Raw genomic sequence first — 18,570 nt, 5'->3', positions numbered from 1 at the left:
TTTCAGGAGGTGGCTTCTTCCCTTGTTCTTAATCCACCATGTTTCACTGGCTAAGCCAAGAACAGTAATTACACATAAAAAAAAAATAAAGAAATGTATAGAAAAGCAGAGGAAAAGTAGAGTGAAGGGGAAATCACTTCATGCTTAGCCAGTTTTTTTTTAAAATTTATGTCCCATTCATTGATTGACTGTTCATCACATGAATTTTGTGTCAAACTCTGGACCCTGAACACTACTTCCACGTTTACTGCATTCTCAAGACAGCAAATCAGAACAGTGAATTGTAGATACTTTACTGGTTACTTAGCAGAGTTAAATCCTTATTCTCCTCTACAGTATTCTACCCTGATGAGACCACACCTGGAATACCATCTACCATGATTTCTCAAGGGACCGAGGTCTTTGAATAATGTGTTCAAAATATAACTTGAGCCTCGTCTTTTGTGCCTCAAGTGGGAACTCTGGGTTGATTTGTTCTATGATCCATTTGTTTGTTTTCCTGGCTAACCCTGTTATTATCAGGAGTCTTCTCCAACACACAATTAAAAGGATCAATACTTTTTCTATCCTGCTTCTTCAAAGTCCAACTTTCACTTCCATAGAGTGTCACAGGGAAAACCATTTTCTGCATAGTTCTGTTCTTTCTAGAAACGGACATATGACATCTCCCTATCTTTTCCAAAGCCTTCATTACTATCCTACGAAGTACTAGTTTGCGGCACTTGACCACTAGTTCCCTTACTATTGACAGTTGATCCTAAAAGTCAGGAACTAACTACAAGGTCTTGATTGTGCATTCTAAGTCTAGTTGCTATGCCTGTTGTCATTATTTTGGTCTTCTTCATAGGTAGCCCCATTTTTTCACTGTGCTCCTTGACTTTCCTTATTACATTTTGCAGATAAATTTTCAGTTATCAGAGTAGTGTCATCAGCATAGCACAGGTAACTGATCTTTCTTCTTCCAGTTTTAAAAGCACACTCATTTTCTTCCAGTCCAGTCTCCTTCAGTATGTATTCAACCTATAGGCTGAATCAATAAAGAGAGAGTATATACCCTTGTCTCACTCCTTTGCTGACCTGTAGCCAGTTTGTTTCACCATGTTTTGTCTGGACTGTAGTTTCCTGTCCTGTGTATATGTTTCTCATGAGGACGATTGGTTGTTGTGAGATTTTTATTTTCCTAAGGACATCTCACAGCTTGACATAATCAATAAAACTGAAGGCCTTTCTATGGTCAATGAGGCACATATTGACTTCTTTTTGGTATTGTTTGGCTTTTTCACTTATCCAGCTTGCATGAGCAAACATCTGGTGTTTCCCTTTCTACACATTGGCTGATCCTGAGCATTATTTTCCTAGCATATAAAATTAAGGATATTGTGCAATAATTGTACACTCTGTTAAATGTCCTTTCTTTGTGTTGAAATGTGGACTGACCTTTTCCAATCTCTTAACCACTGTATCGTTTTCCAGATTTGCTGATATAGTTTGGTCAGAATTTTACTGATTCTTCTTCTATCGCTTGACATATTTCTATAGATATTCCATCAGTCCCTGGACTTTCTGACTTGGTAATTACAGGAGTACTAATCTAACTTTATTTTCTTAGTACTAGAAGTTCTTGAAAATAGCGAATATCTTCTAAGGTATCTTGAATGTTGACATCCCTTCCATATAGAATGTCAGTGTACTCTTTCCACCTTTGTTTAATCTTTGAATCAGTGCTTACTTCAGAAAGGAATACAGGTAGTCCTTGCTTAATAACCACAATTGGAACTGGAATTTTGGTTGCTGAGTGAAGCGGTCATTAAGCGACTCCGACCCAATTTTATGACCATTTTGTAGCAGCCGTTAAGTGAACCACATGGTTGTTAAGTGAATCATGCAGTTTCCCATTGATTTTGCTTGCCCGAAGGTGGCTGGGAAGGTTGAAAATGGCGATCACATGACTGTGGGATACTGCGATGGTTGCCAATGTGAATCAGTTGCCAAGTGCCTGAATTGTGATCATGTGACTGTGGGGAACTCTACAATGGTCGTAAGTGCGAGGACTGGTTGTGAGTCAGTTTTTCAGCACCATCGTAAATCAGAACTGTTGCTAAACGACTACCTGTAGTTTCTCTTCCATGTGATCAGGAAACGTGGCTATGTTTATACTTAGCAACATTTGTAGCTACAAGGAGCTCATTTCATTTCATTTAATTCTATGTATGTGTTAAATTTATATCCCTCCTTTCCCTCATGAGTTCATGGTAGCTTACTTGGGGCTCACCCTCCATGATTACCTTTTCAACAGCAATGCTGTGAATCGGCTGGCTGGAGATTTCTGGGAGTTAAAATCCACATATCTTAAAGTTGCTGAGGTTGAGAAACACTGTGCTAAGCTGAGAGAATGACTGTCCAGAGTCACCTTGGGAGTCTCCATAGTTGATGATGGACTTGAACTAGGTCTCTCTGGTCCCATTAAACAACCATTGTACCACTCTGATTCTTTTGGCGTTTCATTCTTGCTTATTGTAAGTTCTGTTCATTACTTTTTTCTTTAAAGATTTTTGGAATTTCATATGAGAACATGGGAACTCAATAGTTGCCCAGTTAAAAGTTAGCATTGGGAAGCAAATCCTCTTGAAAAAAGAATTTGACAGATTTACTTTATAACTGTTCTTCTTTGTGTGGCTTAACAAGAGCTAGATCTGTATGCACTTTCATATTTTATTAATTTGATTAATTAAAAGTTAGTTGTATTTATGGTTTCAGTAATAATGAAAATTAGATATTTGCATATCATTAGAATGTACTGTCCATCATACCCACAGAGACTTCTTTTGCATTATTTCTGTTGCTTTTTCCCTAGGACTGTAAGAACATGGGATGTCACAAATGACAAAAAGCACAAAACTGTGTTTAAACCACGTTCAGCTCAAGGTAAAAGGGTGATTCCAACAAGCTGCACCTACAGCAGAGATGGTAAACTCATTGCAGCTGGCTGCCAAGATGGGTCCATCCAGATTTGGGATAGGAATATGAATGTAAGTAATCATGCTTTCATATTCCAAATCAACAGTGTGAAATGCTAAATTAATTCCTTGCCCAGCTGCCAAATTTTACCCAGTTTTAATGGGTTTAATGTCAAATTTTACCCAATTTACCAATTATCCATGCAATTCAGTGGGTATTTAGGGATCTTAAGCTGAAAATTGGTCTGCATGAGGACTGGTTTGTTAGTCCAAGGGCTACAATATTGAAGTCTTTTCATATATTGATACAAACATCTTTAGGAGTTAAAAATGAAGAATATCACAATATGCCATTAAACATAAATGTATTAAATTAAAAAAAATCTGGGAAACAGAGCTACTGTTTTGCCATTTTATCTGGCTACATAGGCCATGTTGATATCTCTGTAGTAATGTTAGTGTTACTATTAACATCGAGTTGGGAATGTTGTGGAGAGCACTTGCATGGAGAACCTCTAGGATCAGCCAACCTGTTCATTCTGTGGAAAGACTCTGTTGTTATGTGGAAATACTGAAACTCCAGGCAGAGGTGCCTCTCCTTCCCCTCCCACCACAGCTCAGCCCAGACCCTGCACTGGACTTGTGGATCTGCCATATATACCCCATGTGGGATTCCTTTCTGCCTCAGGTACCCTGAGTGGGTGAGGAAGTAAGACTGGAGTAGATGCTGGACATCCACTACTGGTAGCAAGGAAAAGCTGTAGTAGTGGCAGGGAGAGTAAAGTAGTGGGGATGAGCAGGTCCTGCCCCTTGTTGTGACAGCCCCTTGTGTTGCCTCAGCCTCCCTTGTGTAGGCACAGAGCTGGCTTTCTTCTCAGCCTGGTTTCAACATCTGCAAGGAACCCACGGAGTGCCACAATTCTGCATATCTCCCCAAGTCAGGGAGATCAGCCCCAGGGAGGATCGCAGTACTTGTCTAAGATCAGAAACAGCTGCCCTATTTCTGGAAGTTGCTCTTCTGCTGAGTGTACAGATGCTATTACAGTAGCAATAACGAAGTGGGACTACCTCGAAATCATGAAACTTTGATGGCAAACAAATATACTTGAAAAGAAGGCTGTATTTTTGAGTCTTTACAATTTGGACTTTACTAAGACTGACAAAATTTTGCATGCTGCTTGGGTTTTAGATTAACTTAGCCCCCCCCAAAGAATCATTATTACCGATAATGAAAGGATCTTTCCATTACAGTCTGATGTGCATTTAGGCTCTTTATGTTAATATGATAGATGTACATGCATTTCATGATCTTCCAGCACTACTGGTAAGAAACTTGCAGGGAGGGCAAAGGGCTACTTTGTGTACTTTTGTCAATCATACATCTGTTGGTTGAAAGGATCTTAGTGCGTAAAAATGTAGGCCAAAAAAGTTTATTGTCATTGTTATTAACAGGCCATTGCTGTTCCTTTTGTTGATTTTTACTACGGTAAGCTCACTCCACATGCTGGCATTTGCACAGTAAATCTAGCAATCTAGCACCAACTAAAATAGCCTGAAACACCATTGTTCCCTTTTAATTTTTTTTTTCAATTTGTAAACAAAGATGTAACAAAATGCTGTGGCTGAAAATGCAGTTAGAGAGGGTAAGACAATCCTTTTACAGTCACCGGCAAATGTTGTAGGGCCATCTGTAGTCTGAGCAGTAGCTAAGGGTCTGGCTCCGAGAGCTAGTTGGAAAGGTTTGTTGGGAGCAAAATGTCACTCCTTCATAAGTGCCTGAAAAACAGTGCACGCAGAGCAGTGCATTATGTCATTTTTTAGAAGGCAAACAGAAGTTCATAAGGAGAAAGACATGAATAAGCAGACTATTAGGAATGGTATTGTTAATTCCCTGGTAGAAACCTTAATATATGAATGCTGTCTGCATTTAAGCTAAACAGGTGAGGAAAGCCAGCATCTGAAAAAAATTATTCTGTTCAAAGAAGTTTACACTATGAATTACTTCTGAAACCTCCACCGTTAAGTTTTACTAGGTTTATACTAGAAACACCAGCAGAGATAAAAAGCTGACAATCAAAATATGTTCAGATATATACTAACTCTGTGGTAGATGTGACAGACTATTTTAAGATGATGGATCTTTCTCAGTTCACTTGGACCAATTCATCTTATTAAATTGTATAAAGACTTAACATGCTTGACATCATTGTCAAGCTCTCTGGTTTCTAAATTGCTTCAGCTAATCATTTTCTTCTGACCTGATGGCAAGGCGGTCAGCTTGTGACAACTTCAAGTTACAGTGTAAGTTTAATTCTATGGGGAAATTGTGTCTTCTTGATTTGTCAAAACAAGGGATTCCACCATGATTCTAAGATAATCTATCTTTTGATTTTATAGTATAGGAGAGGGCAACATGCTTACTCCAAATATTATACTTTTCACCATGCTTCATACTTGACCATGTTGGCTAAGGCTGTTGGGAAGTGGAACTGAGTAATTGCCTGGGGGCTATAGGTTATCCACCTATCAAAACTGCAACAAAGAAGAGGGAAATTTAAGAACTCTTTTTTATTTACTTCTTAAAAAGTAGTTGTCTTTTCTTAAAAGTTCAGTGTGGCTAACCATAAAGCACAATGGAATTTATTTTCTTCATTTACCGATGTTGAATCCAAGGCACTATGAAATATTAATATATACAGCAGCTGACATCAATAAAAAATTTAGGAAGTCCACTGCTCAGTGTTAGAATGGCAGACTCTATAGCTACAAGGCAAAATCTCACAAAATGGCCAAGCATTCTGTTTTTGTATCCTTTTCCTTTCCCAAGGTTTGAGGTAGGCAATATCTTTAAAACTCTGTTTCAAACTACTGAATTGGAAGAAGTACAATCCTGCCCTGTTTATAGAACTGTTCTAGCCTGTTTATCTGGGAAAAAAATTGAAGCTTTTCATAAAACAAGAACATGGTATTATCATAGGATGATCAGAAAAACTAAGAGTTGGCTCATAAATGCTTCTCTTCTGAGACAGATGTCTTGCTACAACTTTTAAAAATGATAGGCTATATGCAAGGTTTCCTACGTGTCAAACTGAATTTACCTTTTGGAGGACCAGGAAATGTACTTTTGTACAAATCATGGTGGCATACTATGTAACGAAGCAGTAAACTATTTCTAAAAAGTACAAGCCATCTCAACTGAGTTAGTATTTTTAGTTTTATTAAGTTCTGGTTACAGGAAAAATGATTCTCACCCTGCTGATTTCCCTTCACCAAGTCCTTAGTTTTGCCATTTTTCTGATGTTTATATTAAAATAACATGGTTGTATTTATTTGAGAAAGAGCTTCATTTATTTCATTTGTTAGTAAGGGAACTAAGGCACAGGGAAACAGCATTATAGTTAGAGCTTCACCTTGACTGAGAACCAAACCCAGAAATAGCTCTTAAAGCCACTAATCACTCTGCAACACTTGAAAGAATAACACAAGTGTCTGAGCAAACGCAGAGTGCCTTTTTTTCATCAGCTTGCAGGTGGGTCAAGGCTGCACATCCTGGCATTTTTTCTTTTCAAAAGAATCAAGAGAATTCTGGTGCTGGAGACATTTGCCTTTTTCTGTTTCTAAAGATAAAAAGAATCCTCCCAGAACAGATCAGAAGTTTATCTAGCCCATTGTTTTTCTAACTTGGCAACTTGAGAATGTGTGGACTTCAACTCTGATCTAGTCCATCACTTTCATTCAGTAGCCTATGAGAAGTCTGCAGGCTGGACACTGAAAGGAATTGCCTTATCTTCAATTGAGTTCCTTGGCCACTGAGATTTTGTGAGGGCTGTCTCTGAACACAGAGCTTCACATGATGATAAACAGCTTATGACACCTTATAACTTTGCTTAATCTCTCTTTTCAAAAAGTTCCTTAAACAGAAGGAGCAATGTAATTGAGTATTTCCTTTGTTTGCCTTAAAACTATCGAAGAGTAAACCTCCTTGGATCTGCTAGGTTTTGCTACCTCTCAAAAAGAAATTTGCTTTTGTGGATGTGGTCCAGTAGTATATAATGAAATAAACTTCGTATTTTTAATTGTATATTCCGTATGATTAATACTGGTTGTCCTCGTTTACCAACCATAATTGGGACTGGCAACTTGGCTGTTAAGCAAAGCAGTTGATAAGTGAAACCACAACTATGCTTATGATCTTACTTCAGCTTTCTTTTGCTTTACAGACCTGCAAAGGTCATAAATGCGAGGATTGGTTGTAAAGTTACTTTTCCATCACTGTCATAACTGTGAATGGTCACTGTATAAAGCAGTCGCTAAACACAGACTGCATGCATAGAGTGTGGGGAATAATATTTTTTGGGTGGCAGGTTGTATGGGATCAATAATATTATAGGACTGTGTTTGGTGGCGATTTCAACCTATAAATAGGCTTCTGTTAGTATTTACAAATCATCTACATCTACAGTGGGACTGTCTGTTAGTATTTACAAATCATCTACATCTACAGTGGGACTGTCCTGGCTGTCAGATATCTTGAATATTGGACATGGATAGGTGATATTTTAATCCTTTTTATATTTCTCCAGTGACGTTCTGTTCTTTTGTTATTACTCATTTCTCTTTTGTTTGGTTTCATGATGTGTTTTTAATTTTTTGCATGTTGTCTTGAGTTACTCTTCCAGTTAAATGACTTATAAATTGAACAAATAGTAATAATTAGGAAAATAAAAAACTTGAAAAAAACAATGTTAGATAACTAAAATCTAGCAAAGGATCGTTACCTTGTCGTGGTGCTGGAGCTTGAGCACCTCAATGATGCCATGAGCTAAACCGTGAAGGGCCACCCAAGACGGGAAGGTCATGACAGAGAGGTCAGACAAAATGCGATTCCTGGGGAAGGTAATGGCAACCCACCCCAACATTCTTGCTGTGAGAACTAAATGGATCAGTACAACCAGAGAGATGTCAGTATACCATCGGAAGATGAGACCCCCGTGTTGGAAGATGGTGAAAATGTTACTGGGGAGGAACAGAGGATGAGTTCAACTAGCCCCAGACGTGATGATGCAGCTAGCTCAAAGCCGAAAGGACGGCTAGCAGCCAACGGTGCTGGTGGTGAACGGTGAATCCGATGTTCTAAGGATCAACATACCATTGGAACCTGGAATGTAAGATCTATGAGCCAGGGCAAATTGGATGTGGTTATTGGTGAGATGTCAAGATTAAAGATAGACATTCTGGGTGTCAGTGAACTGAAATGGACTGGAATGGGCCACTTCCCATCAGATGACCACCAGATCTACTACTGTGGACAAGAGGACCACAGAAGAAATGGAGTAGCCTTCATAATTAATAGTAAAGTGGCTAAAGCAGTGCTTGGATACAATCCAAAAAATGATAGAATGATCTCAGTTCGAATTCAGGGCAAGCCATCTAACATCACAGTGATCCAAATATACGCCCCAACCACAGATGCTGAAGAAGCTGAAGTAGAGCAGTTCTATGAGGATCTGCAGCACCTACTGGACAACACGCCTAAAAGAGATGTTATTTTCATCACGGGAGACTGGAATGCTAAGGTGGGCAGTGAAATGACACCTGGAATTACAGGTAAGCATGGCCTGTGAGAACAAAATGAAGCAGGACATAGGCTGATAGAATTTTGCCAAGACAACTCACTCTGCATAACAAACACTTTCTTCCAACAGCCTAAGAGACAGCTTTATACATGGACTTCACCAGATGGACAACACCGAAATCAGATTGACTACATCCTTTGCAGCCAAAGGTGGCAGACATCTATACAGTCGGTCAAAACAAGACCTGGAGCTGACTGTAGTTCAGATCACGAACTTCTTCTTGCACAATTTAGGATCAGAGTAAAGAGATTAGGGAAGACCCACAGATCAGCTAGATATGAGCTCACTAATATTCCTAAGGAATATGCAGTGGAGGTGAAGAATAGATTTAAGGGACTGGACTTAGTAGATAGGGTCCCGGAAGAACTATGGACAGAAGTCCGCAACATTGTTCAGGAGGCGGCAACAAAATACATCCCAAAGAAAGAGAAAACCAAGAAGGCAAACTGGCTGTCTGCTGAGACACTAGAAGTAGCCCAAGAAAGAAGGAAAGCAAAAGGCAAGAGTGATAGGGGGAGATATGCCCAATTAAATGCAAAATTCCAGAGGTTAGCCAGAAGAGATATGGAATTATTTTTAAACAAGCAATGTGTGGAAGTGGAAGAAGACAATAGAATAGGAAGGACAAGAGACCTCTTCCAGAAAATTAGAAACATTGGAGGTAAATTTCAGGCAAAACTGGGTATGATCAAAAACAAAGATGGCAAGGACCTAACAGAAGAAGAAGAGATCAAGAAAAGGTGGCAAGAATATACAGAAGACCCGTATAGGAAGGTTAACAATATTGGGGATAGCTTTGACGGTGTGGTCAGTGAGCTAGAGCCAGACATCCTGAAAGGTGAGGTTGAATGGGCCTTAAGAAGCATTGCTAATAACAAGGCAGCAGGAGGTGACGGCATCCCAGCTGAACTGTTCCAAATCTTGCAAGATGATGCTGTCAAGGTAATGCATGCTAGATGCCAGCAAATTTGGAAAACACAAGAATGGCCATCAGACTGGAAAAAATCAACTTATATCCCCATACCAAAAAAGGGAAACACTAAAGAATGTTCAGACTATCGAACAGTGGCACTCATTTCACATGCCAGTAAGGTAATTCTCAAGATCCTGCAAGGTAGACTTCAGCAATTCATGGAGCGAGAATTGCCAGATGTACAAGCTGGGTTTAGAAAAGGCAGAGGAACTAGGGACCAAATTGCCAATATCCGCTGATAATGGAAAAAGCCAGGGAGTTTCGGAAAAACATCTATTTCTGTTTTCTTGACTATTCTAAAGCCTTTGACTGTGTGGACCATAACAAATTGTGGCAAGTTCTTAGCGGTATGGGGATACGAAGTCATCTTGTATACCTCCTGAAGAATCTGTATGACGACCAAGTAGCAACAGAAAGAACAGCCCACGGAACAACGGACTGGTCTAAGATTGGGAAAGGAGTACGGCAGGGCTGTATACTCACCCTACCTATTCAACTTGTATGCAGAACGCATCATGCGACATGCTGGGCTTGAGGAATCCAAGGCTGGAGTTAAAATCACTGGAAGAAACATTAACAATCTCAGATATGCAGATGATACCACTTTGATGGCTGAAAGCGAAGAGGAACTGAGGAGCCTTATGATGAAGGTGAAAGAAGAAAGTGCAAAAGCTGGCTTGCAGCTAAACCTGAAAAAAACCAAGATTATGGCAACCAGCTTGATTGATAACTGGCAAATAGAGGGAGAAAATGTAGAAGCAGTGAAAGACTTTGTATTTCTAGGTGCGAAGATTACTGCAGATGCTGACTGCAGTCAGGAAATCAGAAGACGCTTAATCCTTGGGAGAAGAGCAATGACCAATCTCGATAAAATAGTTAAGAGCAGAGACATCACACTGACAACAAAGGCCCCCATAGTTAAAGCAATGGTGTTCCCCGTAGTAACATATGGGTGCGAGAGCTGGACCATAAGGAAGGCTGAGAGAAGGAAGATTGATGCTTTTGAACTGTGGTGTTGGAGGAAAATTCTGAGAGTGCCTTGGACTGCAAGAAGATCCAACCAGTCCATCCTCCAGGAAATAAAGCCAGACTGCTCACTTGAGGGAATGATATTAAAGGCAAAACTGAAATACTTTGGCCACATAATGAGAAGACAGGACACCCTGGAGAAGATGCTGATGCTAGGGAAAGTGGAAGGCCAAAGGAAGAGGGGCCAACCAAGGGCAAGATGGATGGATGATATTCTGGAGGTGACAAACTCGTCCCTGGGGGAGCTGGGGGTGTTGACGACCGACAGGAAGCTCTGGCGTGGGCTGGTCCATGAAGTCACGAAGAGTCGGAAGCGACTAAACGAATAAACAACAACTCAAAAAATCTAGCAATTATTATAACGAACTAAATTAACAGAATATTCTGATGCATGCCTACTCAGAAGTAAGCCTCAGTGAATTATTACACTTGGAAGGCATATGTTAGATTAAGTGGAACAAAGATCATAACATTCAAACAAGATTAAGTGACAGAAGACCGCAAACAGTGGCATCTGCAGGATGAGAGGTGTCAAAAAAGGCAAGATGGCAGAAATGATATTGTGATACAAACCCATTTTGTACATCTTTCAGTGCTGTATGCATGTACAAAAGGGGTGGAGCTTGCATTACAATACCACTTCCACCATAGTTTCTTTTTTTTTATCACTCACTATGGGTACAGCAGGGTACAAAAATCAGCATTTGAAGCTTCACTATTGTAAAATCAGCATTAATTGCTTCCATGAATTCTAAGGATATTAATACGCTGAAAATTAATTTTTTCCTTTGGATAAATTCATGATTCTTATATGATTATAACATTGTCCTTCTGTATCATATTTGTTACTGTTTGGGATGTATATACCACATGAATAAATGAATTCTTTGATTTTTTTTTTTAAAAAAAATTTTCTTTAGAGAGAGTTTTGCCTTGTACCCATCTATAAATATTTTTTGCAGTGCAAATTATAAATTAACTAGGTGTTTTACTAGGGTTATCAATCGTTACTTCTGTTCATATGACAAACGGATGGTTTCATGTGAACCTTTGAAGAATATTTAGCTCCATCTGGAAATTTCTTGAATAAATATAAGATGAAAGGCATCCAAATAGACAGTATTTTTTTTTTTGCAAGCTCGAGATAAAGTTTCCATATCCATAAGTATCCCATATTTTTTATTCCAGAGGTATGTGTGCCAGACCTCTGCTACAGAACCTGAAAAATCACATAGAGCATGCCAGAAGCAAATATTAGCTATCTTTTTCAATATACATCTAGTCCTGCCAGTAATTCCTAACTTCTACCCTGGAAATAGTCCCATACCATCATTCTCCCTCTTGCTAAAATAAAACAAAAACAAACCAGTCTTCTATTTAAATGCTTATTTATTCAATTCATATCTTTATTCAAATGGGCACTAACAATAATTACAGAAACTAATAGGTTTTTTTAATAGATTAAAAATAAACTGTCTATAAAATAAAATCAGTTAACAAAACCTGGTAGAGGAAATCCATCCCTTTTGAGAGCGGGGAGCAAACTTTGCTTTCTGGACGGTGCATTCTATAGGGTGGGAATGAGACAAGGAAAGGGTCTGTCTCCAATGTGCCAAGTTAATGAGCTTCTGGCACAGGAGACCTCCTTAGGAGAGCTGCTCCTGCAGATCTCAATAGCCAGTTGTGGCAGCAGAGGTGGTCCCTCAGATATCAGTTCCAATGCTTTTAGAGCTTTAAGGTTCATCACTAGCATTTTAATTGTGCCCAGTTAGCAATTGTCAACCGGTAAAGGTCTTCAGTAAAGTCACTAGTTAAGAGACTAGCTACTGCACTGTGCACGTATTCTGGATATTTGTACAGGGAAGCCGCATAGAGAGCACTTCGTAATGGTTCAGAAGAGATACCGTGAAGACATAGATAACTCTTGGCAAATCTTACTGGCTCAGGAAGAGTGGCCGCTGAGCACTCGCCATCATTGAGCAGATATGCTCTTTTTCACAACCTGTGGCTGAGGGATAAGATAAAACCCTACGTCAACCCTTTGAGGTAGGGCAGGTCAAGAAACAGATGTCTCATGGACTCCAGGAATGCTACTTTACTCTTATAGGGAATAACAACAGAATCTTGAAAGCTTGTCAAATTTCCTATCTGTCCCCTCTTGTACTAAACAAAATTAAGGGAAGTTATTTTTCTGGTTATATTCTTTCTCCTGCTTGCTTTGGACTGTGTAATCACTTTTCCAGGTCCTTCCTTAATGGCTCCTTCCTTATTTTCTCCATAATGGCCCTTTTAAACCTTCCTCGCTACATTCATTTGCACCATATGGGACCCTGTAGGTCAACAGTGGTCACACAGTACTATATTTGTGCCTGGCAATAAGGACTAGAACCACTTCCAGATGGTCCAAAGTATACTACAGGCACTAGTACGAAAGCTTCCAAGAGGTTCAGGAGAATTAGCAGGATAGGGTTTCCAAGGTGGATCCACCAAGTTACCAAAGCATTTGTAGCACCAGATCCCAAACAAAAAATCTGATCATCACTTTCATATGGGGGATGGACGGATGGATGGCTGGATGGCTGGATGAAAATTGGTCTGCTTTGAAAAGCAGAACATTTATGTTGGGGAAACTGCCTTTAGTGTCATCTGAATTTCCTTGGTTCAACTGCAGTTTGGAGGAAGCAAGGCTAATCAGTGCCCTGCCTTGTTTTTCCTGTAATAGCTAGATTGCAGACTCCCATTGTATATTCTTTTGCAGGTTATTACATATGTGCTTATCCTTAGGCTCCACTTCTCCTTCTTCACCATTTCCTCCCATCTCCCTAATGCATATCTGAACACAGCCAAGAACAGGAACCCAGATTTCTCCACCATTGAAAACACCCCTCCCTCCCTCCCTCCCAGTACCCAATTGTACATAAAACAGGAAGAATAAGAGTGGACTGCCTTTGGTTCCAGACCCTCCTAAGGGGCTCCCAGTGGGGCAGCCCTTTTCATGATATCCTTTCTGTGCCAGCGCTGTCAGCAGCAAGTCATCTCCGTGCAGTTTCCCTTTTAAGCCTGAGCCCCAGAAGACTGATGCATGGTGAAGAAGTCCTTGGCAGGTTGCCTCTGCTGGGAGAGCAAAATCTTGATGCTGGCCCTGCAAAGAGGCTATGTTTTCTGCAATTTGAGGAATCTTTTGGCAGCTGTAATTGCACAGACAGACAGGATGCAAGATGGTGAAGTACTTTGTGTTTCAGTCTGTCAGGCAAGGTGTTTTTTCCTTCACCTCAAGTCATAAGAGATGCTGGAATTTCTAAAAGCAATCGCTCTTATATAATAAACAGTTTATAGTACTACAGTATCCAATTGTTTGCATTAGCTAATGCAGAGACAAGAGACATAACAAGGCTCTATATCTGTTACTCCTACCAAAAATAACTTGGCTGGTTCTCCTTAAATCTGTGTGAGAAAACACAATCCTACAGCAATAGATGTTTTCCCCAATGCTTAACCTTTTGAAGAGAGCAAAACGGTATTTGTACTTCTCCATTTGCAGTTCATGCAGGGAAGAGGCGGGAGGAAAGAGTAAAGCTTTGGGGCTTTTCTCTTTGTTACAAAGGTGACACTAAAATGATTCCAGGAAAAGGGAGGGATTGTTACAACGGCATGGTATCAAAATCCCCCCCCCCAGTGAACAAGATCCCATTTCCCTCCTCAGAGAATTTGTTTTATTTATATAAATGTTTTATCACACTTTTCATTCAGAGTAATGCCAAAGTGAGTAGGCTAGCCACCTCTTGCGTTGTTTTTTAATAGGGAGTATGAAAGCCTTTTGAACCAGTGAACACACTTAAAATTTTGAAGCAGGGAGCACTTTTACAGAAATGTCTGCCGTGGAGGGCACGCTCATTCACAAAACAGCTCTGGTGCAACAAAACACCAATTTCCTAAAAGCAAAACTTGTGGAATTGTTCCCCACCACTCCACGTGGTCTCCAGCCTTACCCTTCTCACCTTTCTTAGCAGGCAGGCATATTTCCAAGCAAAGCACTTGGCCATGGAAGCACCCACACAGCAAAAATACCATTTTGTTCCAATAGGGATGTACACAAAATAGGAAAATGAGTGAATACATGGAACAAACACATTGGGGCTCAGAAATTCAGCCAGACTGTGCCAGCCAAACCAAACCCTGACCATTTGGGCTGTTAAGAGGTTCAGTGGGGAAAAAATCTGGAGGTGTCCCATGGGACAAGTAAGCCACCCCCTCCCTTTCCTCCACATGGCCTGGGTGCCATCCTACCCACCGGTCTTCCCATAGCTTTCCTTTACCCCCCACCTACCTTACCTGCCAGGCTTAAATTCAAGCATAGCATACCTGACTAGCTCTCCTACCTCTGACAGAATGGAAAAGATATACATTATCTGTTACCTTGCTGTGTTATCGGCCAGACATACAAAGCTGTACTTGAGGCTGATAACTTGAGGCTGGGAAAGTATCTGGGAGAACAACATGTAAAATTTCTCTCTCTCTCTCTCTCTCTCTCACGCGTACACACACACACACACACGCACGCACACACACACAGTATCTCACAGGGAGGGGAAGTTGAAATAGCCAAGGACCTGGCAAGAAGTACTGTTCAAGGTGGATTCAAAGGGGGAGAAAGGAGAAAAAGGCTAGAACGTAAAAATGGAATTGGAAAGTTTGGGGCTGCTGACAAGATGCAGATTATCTTTGAAAACGCTGTTTTCCTAATATGTAAAGTTCCTTAGCGAAGCTCTTCAGGACCACAAATGTATATGGTGAAATGGTGTTAAATAATATAACCTTTTCTGTTCATATTTGCTCAAAAGGAGGGAGACATTCATAGATTCTTTTGAACGTCTGTCTGTCTTCTCCCAGTGTTTACCTAAACAGTACTGCAAGTGGGGCCTGTAAAATGTCGCAGAATGGAATGTTGTAGTTAGTTTGCTACCTAGCGTTACCACTTTCCTTTCTCAGTTCAATCCCTCTTTCACTACACTCAGAATTCAGTGGGCACTTAGCATGCTCCATCTTCACAGTTAGTATATATACTAGTCTTCCCAAAACTGCCACCCTACAGATGTATAGATTACAACTCTCATAAGTAGCATGCTATTGCCATGTTGGATGGGTATGATGAGAATGGTAGCATCCTATCTTCTGAGTACCAGCTTGGGGAAGATATACATACGTTTCCCTTAATTCACTGTTCTACCAGCTTTCCACCAAATATTTAACAAATATCTCTGGAGACTGGAGTAGACCTTCTTTTAGTTGCTCTGAGAGATGATCTACTTATATGGAAGATGGCTATCTTGATTGAATAAACAGCCAGATATAAATGTAGATGTTATTAATTTGTTCTTGTCTCTTGAAACAATATGTATAGGAAAACACGTAGAATCAAATAAGCAGTCTGATTTTAAAAAAAGTACTGCCATAGAAAAGATAGAGGTTATCTTACTATAGATAAAGTTGCTTAAGCAAAAAATGAAACATTTCTGAATATTTACGATCAAATTATGAATCTCATAAAAGCTACAGTGATATGAGCATCCCATCTTTGAATCCTGGGGTCACAAATGCTGAAAGACATTCGTGTTTTATAAAAACAAAGTTGGATTCACAGAACAACTAAAACATAAATCTGGGTAAATAAAACACAATTGCTGTGTTCACACAACATCTTTTGCCCAAACACATCACATTATGGCTTTAACATGGCAGCCAGGTCACATAACAATGGCTGGGGTCCTCTAACATGCTTAACCACCCAAATCACCACTATTTTAGCTTTGCCTAAAATCCAGCTCATTAACACTGATTTCCAGAACTTGATGGTCCTGCTCCAGGACAGGCTGTTTTATTAAGGACACTCATGTGCCTGATGCAGCCCCATAACTAGCTCTAGTATTACTTGATTTTACTCCATGTAGCTGGATGCAATATACACCTTGATAACTGAATTGATATCTGAATTATGTTTTCATAATTTTCTGCTCTTTATACCAGTTTCTACTGTAAAGACTCAAATGCCTATTGACTTTCATCCTCAACAAACAGTCTTGATTAACTACTAATTGCGGTGTATTATTTTGGAAAATTATTCAGAAAATGGAAAACAAAGAGGGACAAAGATAATTAAAAAACTGAAACCTCATGCCCCAAAATCACAATACAGAGAATATTTTGGAGCCAGGGGTCTTTTCTTAATAATATTTTGGTTGAGATTAAAAATACCCTCAAGTTGCAGCTAGCTGAGACCACAAATTTGTGAGTACAAGGTGTTATTTGAACTGAGAACTGTCCTTAAGAAGGAGACAGCATCTGTATTAGATATAAATTATAGCTTACCATGGTAGTCCTCTCTTTTACCTTAATGTAATAATGAGATTCTAAGTATCCCTTAATTCTGTAGAGTTTGGATCAGGTGCAACTTCTCTTTAAGCCTTTTGACATCATTTGGAGGCATAGCAGGGCAGTCAGCTTCCTAAACAGTTACATATATGAATTGGCAATTTCTGTACTTACCTACTGGTACAAAATCCTTGAGAAGCTTTTCAAATTAAGAGAAGCAGTTAAATATAGTACTAAATCAGGTCATGTGATAGAACTGAACTTCCAAAATACTAGCCAAGTAACAGATCCGTACTTGCCAAGTAACATAATTTATAAGGAGTGAGTGGTGAGAACTTAATATTTTCATGAGTGTTAACATTTTTCATGTTCAACATAAAAATAAAGGGAGGGCAATTGAATTATATCCAAATGCTTTGTTTTAATTAATGATGTTTATTATTTCATGTTGGCCAATTTGCATTATCGCTTTCAGATAAAAGTGCTTAACAACAAATCCAAATGCTTTACATGGGCTTTCTTAAAAAAAAACAAAACTGAAAGAATATTTTTCATAGCTGAGAACATTTTCCCAGAAAGCAGTTTTGGCTTTTTGACTTTCAATAACCAGCAATTACCACCGGATAACAAATTTGCAGAATGGTGACTTTGTAAGAAAAAGATATTTTATCCTTTTGCTGATAATTTGTCTTAGGCTGGTGGTTCTTTTTTTTTTGTTTTCGATAGGTGTTCCCCCTTTGCCCATTTGATAAGTTTACTAGAGAAGTAAATACATGGGTATTAACCTATGTTTTATCTCTTTCAAAATGCCAAGTAGGTTTTCTCAGGTATTTCATAGCAACTGATTGCTTTGCCAACAGATGTGGGTTGAATACTGCCTTTCTCAATTGGTAGTGTTAAACTACAACTTTCAAGCAAGTCAGCGATCATGGAAGTTGAGGAGTAACGTATCTGGAAGGAAACAGATTAAATTTGCTCCAATAAAAGATCACATAAATTGATTGACTATGTTCCATCAAGTTGTTGCTGTTGACTCTCAGTGATCCAGTGATTTTCTCCAGGAGGATCTGTTCCCAATCTGGTCCTACCATATTAATAGCTATTACTCTTTATAGCTTTGTGCTGTGAATTGTTATTATGAAAAAAATTCAACAGAAGCATAATTGTTACTTTTTTTCCATTTTTTTATTGGTGATTTTATTAAAAATTACAACTACAATGGTAAAGGAATTAATACAAAGTAAAAAAATATAAAAATAAAAATAGAAGGTGCAGGAAAGAAAAGGAAAATAGAAAAGAAAGAAAACATAAGAATATAGTAAAGAAAAAGAAAAGAAATATATAAAGAAATGACTTCCCACTTCATCACAAGTATATATAATTTTAGTAACTTATCATCTTCTCTTAAAATACAACAAATGATCTCTTCTTCCCATATCTAGGCTGACCATACGTACCATTTCGAATGGGACAGTACTGTTTCTTTAACATTTCCCAACCGTCCCATTGTTCTAATATAAATGTAAATTTTGTCCCATTTTTAAACATTTGAAAGTTCCCGTGAACCTGTCTGTCAGGAATCAGGATGGAGAAGTTGGAAGAGGAA

General features: G+C 39.1%; 1 protein-coding gene across 1 annotated transcript in view; it reads left to right on the top strand.

Annotated features, from left to right (window-relative positions):
- Positions 1-18,570, top strand: part of WDR70 (WD repeat domain 70) — a 120,058-nt gene that overhangs the window by 63,126 nt on the left and 38,362 nt on the right. Inside the window, exon 10 of the mRNA XM_063295736.1 lies at positions 2,855-3,029. Within this exon, the coding sequence (XP_063151806.1) occupies positions 2,855-3,029 (175 nt within the window). The remainder of the gene's footprint in view (positions 1-2,854; positions 3,030-18,570) is intronic.

Source organism: Candoia aspera, chromosome 2 (genome assembly GCF_035149785.1).
Source record: "Candoia aspera isolate rCanAsp1 chromosome 2, rCanAsp1.hap2, whole genome shotgun sequence".
NCBI classification, from domain to species: domain Eukaryota; kingdom Metazoa; phylum Chordata; class Lepidosauria; order Squamata; family Boidae; genus Candoia; species Candoia aspera.
The sequence above is the reverse complement of the archived record's forward strand: the minus strand, read 5'-3'. Positions and strand labels throughout refer to the sequence as shown.